Below are 8,654 nucleotides of genomic sequence, written 5' to 3'. Positions count from 1 at the left end.
TAAAATCAACATGGCTAAAGAAGAAGTAACTGTTGAAAGGAGATTGTTTTACGTCGACGAAATTATAGAAAATGTAGGTGAGTGGATTCGAGATACAGGGCAGCTGATTTATATTGGCAAATAAAGACAACCATGCCCAAAATTTTAGTAGAGAAATGAAACAGAACATGAAATATGCCCTCAACTTGCTAAAATTGGCCCACAGAATCAATCAACATGTTACGAAATTTGCCAACTTGGAGTTAATCAACTCAAAAGACTAAGAGGAATCCAGAAGCAGCAAATGATGTCCCTTCAATTTGCTGTTTTTTAAATGATTTCATTCCACATTAATAATGCTATGTAGTAGTCAAGCATAATATTATAAATAAATGTTGAAATTTCAGCCAATAATAAATAGAACTGGATTATAATATCATTTCTAAGGCTTTGTGTTTTTTACCCAGGAAAAGACTACTATTACACAATTGGTTTAGCTTCTAATATGATAGATTAAAAACTAAATTAATAACTACACACATTTATCATTTTGATCTCACTTTAAATTACTACCAAAAAAAATCGATTTCACTTTAACTTAATACAAACATTGAAAACACACCCAAGAAAAATGAAAAGCATGATGCATAAATACCTTTAGAAAGCACATGATATCAAATTCATGCAGGAAACATATTGGAAATCTCTTTGATGGCGACCCCACTATTAGGTTTGGGCAAATCCAATATTCATGAAGGAAAATAAACATTACAAGCAAAACACTGATATAAACCAATAAACATTGCAAGCAAACACATGTAATGACCATCAAGAAGCAAAAGTAGAAATATGCTCACAATCAAACCTGATTCAGTTAAGGCAAAATCCATGACCATAACAAACTAACATATTTAGCATTGAAATTAATCGAAGTACGTATTTCAAATTAGATGATGAAGCAACTCGCTGCATAACAAACTGAGATAATCTCCTACATAATCAGAAGTACTTAATTATTATTCTTATTCAAATTGATAGTACTGTCTAGACGGCATTGTTGCCCTTATGAAGTGGGGAAATGAAATGGGAGATTTGTTGAATGAGGCGTTGAAAAGACTGAGATTGGGGTCGGAGTATATAGAAGGCGTGATCTTCTTCCTTGAACACCGTAACCTCGACGCTCTTCCCATGCCGCTTCAAGAACTCACAGTACTCGTGGTCACCATCTCTCAGCAAATCTTTGCCCCCAATCGCGACCAACAAGGGAGGCAACGACATCTCTTCCAGCTTTGGCACTCCGGGACCCCAAGGATTGCTGAATGGATGATCTCTGTCACTGCCCACCGGGAGAGACAGTCGCCAAAAAGCATCGCTCACCTCCAGATTGATGACCGCGTCGCTCGGGCACTCGTTCTCAGACCGTCTGTGTAACGCCTCGCAGGTTTGTGCGAAGGCGCGCGCCCCTCTCACTTGAAAAACGACTAAGTCATGAAAGTGCGGTGGCTCGAACTTGCGAAGGCGCAGTCACATATGCGCGCGGAGATAGGAGAGCGCCCGCACGGTTATAGGGCGACTGGATAGCTCGCCCCACACACAAGCCGAACGAAGGGTGGATTGAGCAAAGCTGACGACATAAAGGCTTGAAGACACAACGGTTGGGTGATAAAGGGGTCGGCCATGGAGATGGTCGCCGCATGGAATGATGGTATAAACTCTTGATTGAGCACGCTCATTTGACAACAACAACTTCGCATTCTCTTCGCACATCTCAAGTGCGCACAAGAGGATGGCGCAGGTCTATCAACGACTCGCACTAAGGCAATGAGCCCGCCGAGCCGGGCGTAGGGTTGTAAGTGCACGGTGATAGGTTTGGAGGTTGCGGTGGTGCGCACGGGCGCCCACACCGGTATACGCTTAGATTGGGTTGAGGTTTGGGCACGGGTTGCGCATGGGTGCGCTCGCCCGCCCAACGCCAAGATTGTGTATGTATATTTGTATTACGGTGGATTATTGTGGCAGACCGTCGTGCGCTCTTGCATGGGCGGGCGCCCTCTCATTTTATTAACGCCAGTAGAGCACATCTCTTGGTCATGTAAACTCTCATTATATAATAAAAGATCATTCTTTTATATTATTTCCGAGTTGTATTATTATCTTTATATTGTTGATGGTTTCCGCACATTAATAATATGTAATTCATGTTTACTATGAATTGTTAAGGCGTAGTTCGTAAAGTTAATTAACGACGGAACAAGTTATTAACTTAGGCGGTGCCGCACCCGGCCAATTAAACGAAAAAAGAATTGGGGGCGTGACAGTTGGTATCGGAGCAAGGTTTGCTCGTGAAGGTTTGAAGCTGATACACAACTTGACAGTTGGTATCAAAGCTAGTCTGAAGACTTGGAGGAGTCTTACAGGAAGCTGGGTGAAGCAGGTGTATATACACTTGATAGTTGATATTTGAGCAAGGTTGCTCGTGACAGTGGAAGCAGGTACTTGCAGGTGAAGGAAGCTAGTTTCACATACAAGTGGAACAAGGGCCGGTTCATGGTTGCAGGGAACTTGGTGAAGCTGGTAAAGGTTGGAACCGGGTATCGTAGAGTTGGGCAGGCGGTACTACGTGCTGGTCATACGATTTGGGCACTTGTCAGGTAGGCAAGTGGGACTGCGTGTGGGCAGGTATACACGGTTTGGGCGTCTGTGGACCGAACGAAGTACGAACCAGGGAAGACGAAGTACAAGGCATGGCAGGTTTGGAAGAATGTGAAGGGAAGCTCTTGCTTACCTTATACAGGTTGAGGAGGTTGAAAGAAGAGAATCCCTGAATTCGAAAGGAACTTGAAGTCTTGGAAAAGAATGTTGAAGACGAGCTTCTTCAACTTGGATGGACAATGGAGCAAGGTGAAGTTGCAGATTGTGCAAACAAGGAAGAGGAAGCCGTGATAGTTGAAGATGTTGCAGACATGATCATGATGGAGGACGAGCTTGAGATTGATCAAGTTGGACCAGGATCGTGCAGTTTGCATACATGTATGGATGAGGGTACTCTCATGGAGGAGCCTCATGATGATGAAGTAAGTATTGATACTTGTGTCTCACTTGAGCATTTGGTAGATGGACCGTATGCAGGGAAGGGCAAAGTCAGTTTGTCGATGCTAGGGAGTATCTTACCATGGATGTTTATGATGAGACCTTGTATGGAGAAGCAAGGATTGTTGATTGTTGCAGGACTTGTTGGGGTTGTTTGTGACCTTATGATAGAAGGTACAAAGGCCCATGACAAGGGTGGAACTTGATGATCGTTGTGGATGATTGGGTCATGCTTTAGCCACTTTGGCTAAGTGCCCGGCATGACTCATGGACAGATTGGAGGGCACACACTTGGGTTGCTTGGGTGGACTTCTCATGGCCGAGACCAAGAGCAAGTCTTGGTGGAACCTTTGGTGGAGGAGCTATGATGGAGAAACTCATGTGATGATGATATGGTTGGGTGACCGAGTTCACTAAACCGAAGATAGCAGACTTGGATGAGATGACCGATTGTTGTGATGGGTCTACTTGGTTGGAATACATGGGCAACTTAGTCATGGACATCAGGTTGGAGACATGAAGCATGGCAGTCTTATGCAGGGACATTATGTGGAGCACTTGTAGAGGTGTCACTTATGGGCATCCAAGGAGGAGTGCCAAGGCAGGAATGTTGTGCAGATGGATTTGCTAGTGTGACATGGAGACTTATTACTTATGAGCCGATGGAGAGGTTGTGCACTCTTGTACAACAAGGCCATGGACTTAGATGGGTTTGTGAGTAGGCTATGGAGCATTCCTACTACATGGAGAGCTGAGGCATCTTGCAGAGACCTTTGGGCCAAGACTTGTATGCTTGCTGAGATATTGGTTGGGGATGACTTATGGAGCTCATGATGACATGAGATTGTTGTAACTTTTAGGGACTTCATACATGGTGGACTTAGAGGATTTGATGCATTGAGGAGCTGAGGTCAGAGACTTTGATGCAGGATGGGGTGCATACTTTCAAGTACATGTATGGGATGGCTTGAAAGAGTGACTTGATGTAGAGGATCGATATGAGACACTTTGGAGAGATGGAGTTACGATGATGATGATGCCTTGGTGACTACACTTGGGCATGGGTTGAGCCGAGACTCAACTACCTTTTGACACATGGGAGCTGATTGATCTATGATCATGGGCAGCACATGGATAGGTGAGACAAGTGCATACTTGTTTCTATGGCAGATTTGAGGGATGGCACATTGCAGATATGATGGAAGTTGCTTCATGGACTTAGATGTGGCATACCGAGAGTTGGAGATTGATGAGATGATCTCTTCATATGGAGGAGATACACACATGGATGATGTTGGGATAACTGTGGCTGATTTCATGTAGCACATTGACACCAAACATCATGAACAACATGTTGCAGATGAGATGAGGACTACTTCATGGACCTGAGCATGGCTTACACTTATATGGAGATGGATTCTTGATCGAGTTGAGGATGTGACAGGATGCTTGAGGAACGACTGATGGTGGCATGAGGATGTGCATTCTCATGGTTTGGGCGTGACGGTTGGATTAGCTACCCAACTAGTTCAGACATGAGGGCTATAGCATGCACAGAGATGTGTTAGCATTTGTTGGAGTATCATGGCAGTAGTTCACATGAGGACGACACATGATGAGGTCGACACGATATGTTGCAGTGGGCATGCAGCTTGAGATGGAGGGACCAGCCTTCCACAATGGAGCAGCATGTGGAGATTGTGACATAGTGGTTGATGATCATGGATTGAGATGACTTCCGATTGATGAGATAAGATGTTGGCACATGATTGAGGTGTGTTAACACTTGTTGACATATCATGGGCAGTTTTGCACATGGTGGTGATGACATGACGGGGTGGACACATTGTTGCGGTGGACATGTAGCTTGAATTGGAGGGATCAACCTTCCATGGTGGAGAGCAACATGGGGAGACTGTGACAGGGTGGTCGATGATCATGGACATCTGATATATGACATACATTGGTATGGAGTATCTTGGTGACAGTTGGTTGCTAAGACGAGGCATGGTGGAGACGGTGACTCTACATATGTTGCAAGGATGTTGCTTTGTGTGGAGAAGTCAACATCATGGATGATGATGATCTTGGTGGATGGCTACCGAGATGGTATGTTGTCGAGGACGACAACGATTTCCAGTGGGGGAGAATGTAACGCCTCGCAGGTTCGTGCGAAGGCGCGCACCCCTCTCACTTGAAAAATGACTAAGTCATGAAAGTGCGGTGGCTCGAACTTGCGAAGGCGCAGTCACATATGCGCGCGGAGATAGGAGAGCGCTCGCACGGTTATAGGGCGACTGGATAGCTCGCCCCACACACAAGCCGACCGAAGGGTGGATTGAGCAAAGCCGACGGCATAAAGGCTTGAAGACACAATGGTTGGGCGATAAAGGGGTCGGCCATGGAGATGGTCGCCGCATGGAATGATGGTATAAACTCTTGATTGAGCATGCTCATTTGACAACAACAACTTTGCATTCTCTTCGCACATCTCAAGTGCGCACAAGAGGATGGCGCAGGTCTATCAACGACTCGCACTAAGGCAATGAGCCCGCCGAGCCGGGCGTAGGGTTGTAAGTGCACGGTGATAGGTTTGGAGGTTGCGGTGGTGCGCACAGGCGCCCACACCGGTATACGCTTAGATTGGGTTGAGGTTTGGGCACGGTTGCGCATGGGTGTGCCCACCTGCCCAACGCCAAGATTGTGTATGTATATTTGTATTACGGTGGATTATTGTGGCAGACCGTCGTGCGCTCTTGCACGGGCGGGTGCCCTCTCATTTTATTAACGCCGGTAGAGCATGGCTCCCGGTCATGTAAACTCTCATTAAATAATAAAAGATCGTTCTTTTATATTATTGCCGACTTGTATTATTATCTTTATATTGTTGATGGTTTCCGCACATTAATAATATGTAATTCATGTTTACTATGAATTTTTAAGGCATAGTTCGTAAAGTTAATTAACAACGGAACAAGTTATTAAATTAGGCGGTGCCGCACCCGGCCAATTAAACGAAAAAAGAAATGGGGGCGTGACAGTCTGCGTCGCTCGGAGCCAAAGTAGGGCTGCACCAATATCGACCCTCTTAATGTGATTGGGCTCCACGCTTCCACACCGCCATGCAACGCGACAAATTGATGTGCAATGTTGGCATTGGCACTATCTCCCATCAGATAGACCACGGAAAGGTCCGCGTAGGACTTGAGCCACGGGTCGTGTTCGAATTCTCCTCCGTCTCCGGCATGCGAGCTAACCCATTATAGTGCCGTGATGCAGTCGTTGTAGGTAGCAGGGAGGCGGTGCTCCGGAGCCAATCTGTAAGCCACAGAGACAACGTTGGCGCCTACAGTTGCCGCCAACTTGAGACAGAAATTGTGATACCCCTGCACGGCCGGGGAGCCGACGCAGAAGCCGGCGCTGTGAAAATGCACAATTACCGGTAGGCAGAACCTTGGTGGTTGCTGTTGGAGGTGAGAAGAGGGCAAGTAGAGTCTAACCCATAACCCCAGCTTCTCATTCAGCACCCTATCTTTACTCGCGACCCCAATTTCTGCAATTTCTCCCAAGTAAGAGTTGAATAACCTTTGGAATAGTCGGGGATCCTTTTCACGAAAGATCGTGCCATCTCTGTACACCTTGAGAGCTCCTCCAATGTTCTCCACTTCTTCCATTCTCCGCTGTCTTTTTGTTATTTGTCTCTCACAGAAAGTGGTCAATTTTCTTTTCCAAGATTGTTATCCACAATGTCGTTCAGAAGGTAGTGAAACCCAGACTAGTTGCGAAGTGAATCAATCGCACTCAACTGCGTTTTGGATATTTGCTTCTCAACTGCTAGATTTAATAGCCTCTGGAGGACCTTGCACTTAAAAGGTGATAGAATTAGAGATCTGAGATAGAGATGATGAGAACGGAGGACATAATTAAGGATATGGATTAAAAAAATCCACATGAATAGGGATAAGCATTTTAGAAGCATTTTGGAATTTTTTTTTTTTGGTTTTGCAATCTTTCAAGATTTGTTTTTTAGACTCCGCGAAGAAGTTCAAAAAATGGCCTGTTTCACGTGACCCAAAAAGGTTCTTGCTCGCTTAGGAAAAACTCAAGGAAAAGGACATTGAAATAAAGTAAAAAAAACTGGAAGTATATCTAGATAAGAGGAGGGAGATGTCATACCAAGTTAAGTAATTGATAGACATCCAGTGTAAGAAATCAACGTCGAGATGTGAGTAAAATTGGCATGTTTCAACCTTCCAAAAATGAGACTCTGGTTTCAAATTAAAGAGCTCCACAACTTGATAAGTCAGCCGAACCGTTTTAATGACGGAGGTGAAATTTAATGAGAAAAGATTGCTAAGTTCGACAAATCAGCACACTTATCGATATAAGCTGATGACCATTGATCTTCCCTTTAAAAATTTAATGACTTTGATTTAACCACTATGAATAAAGTGACTTTTGTTGATAACCCAAAAACTTTGAGGTTCAAAATCACCATGGCCAAATACAACTAATGCAGTATCTTATTTACCTGATTGAATCTGGAATTTTTAGCCGCCACTATCCAACACAGGAAGGATTGAAATAAATCCTCACTAGCAGGACGAAAAAAAGAACCAGGAATCAAAGAAACGGCCCTTGACAAGAGGAATAACAAAACCCTGCCTGTAAGAAACCGTCGGTAGAGAAGAACAAATGCAAAATGGCAAACATTTTTCATGCAAGATGTGGAGGTGTAGGATCAGGGCGGGTGGGGTTGGCTATTGTGAAACGAAGAGAGTGAATTAATGTGACATTTGGAAGAATGTTACTTGATATTTACATTTGTTATTGGGCTTTACAGTGATATTGGGGATGCGAATGTTATTAACATACACTTTTTGTTTTACTATAGGGGTTTGCTATAAGGGAAACTAAATTAGTGATAATAAAGATGTTGTAAGTTTTTATCAAAATTAATTTAAGAATTTAATACATGATTATTTATAACAACACACAGATTACAAAAAAATAGTTATGTATACTCTTCAATAGTTATGTAACATAGTAAACAGTGAATTATAACTCAAAAAATATAGATATAAAAATATAATAGACCTGAGTGGTCATCCTTTATCGAAAGAAGTGATAGGTACAACATCCTTAGTGTTCAGTTTCGGTGAGGATTGTCTCCCACGTCGAAGATGCATCTCTATATGTGCCAAATGAGTATCCAGACTAGGAAGACAATTTTGCAAATGCTTTGAACCCATTGAATGTTATTGAGATGGAAAATTATCTCATTGTGGTCCTCTTACTTCTCTAGGATGACTCTCCCAATATCATCTTCATTTGCCCTTGCCTAGTGATAGAATGGAAATATTGATTCCTGTGCCCCTAGTGTGTTAGGGATCTGGGCAACATCAACTTGAATCTTAGAGTCAAAGTGGGTGTTCCTATCACTAAGAGATTGGGCTTCAAGCAAGCATATTTTGTCTTGAAATTTTGAAGGGGTAACCACATGGTAGAGGTAAGCAGCACCTTGGGCTTATGACTAAGCTCAAGACCATCTAGAGCGGTTGTCACCCCCTGAGCCATGTCTTGGC

The 8,654-nt window shown here is 43.8% G+C and overlaps 1 protein-coding gene across 1 annotated transcript; it reads right to left on the bottom strand.

Annotated features, from left to right (window-relative positions):
* Window positions 1-1,023: 1,023 nt before the first annotated feature.
* LOC149185076 (strigolactones hydrolase CXE15-like) lies at window positions 1,024-6,743 on the bottom strand. The gene is made up of 2 exons (XM_089415540.1): window positions 6,347-6,743; window positions 1,024-1,448 (listed from the first exon to the last, which is right to left on the bottom strand). The coding sequence occupies exons 1-2, from the start codon at window positions 6,741-6,743 to the stop codon at window positions 1,024-1,026; spliced, it is 822 nt and encodes a 273-aa protein (XP_089271666.1).
* Between the last annotated feature and the right edge of the window lie 1,911 nt (window positions 6,744-8,654).

This window comes from Pinus tabuliformis, chromosome 3_2, assembly GCF_031772625.1.
Source record: "Pinus tabuliformis cultivar Carrire ecotype Pingquan chromosome 3_2, CPIR1, whole genome shotgun sequence".
Taxonomy (NCBI): domain Eukaryota; kingdom Viridiplantae; phylum Streptophyta; class Pinopsida; order Pinales; family Pinaceae; genus Pinus; species Pinus tabuliformis.
Note: the sequence above shows the minus strand (reverse complement) of the source record. Positions and strands in the feature narration are given on the sequence as shown.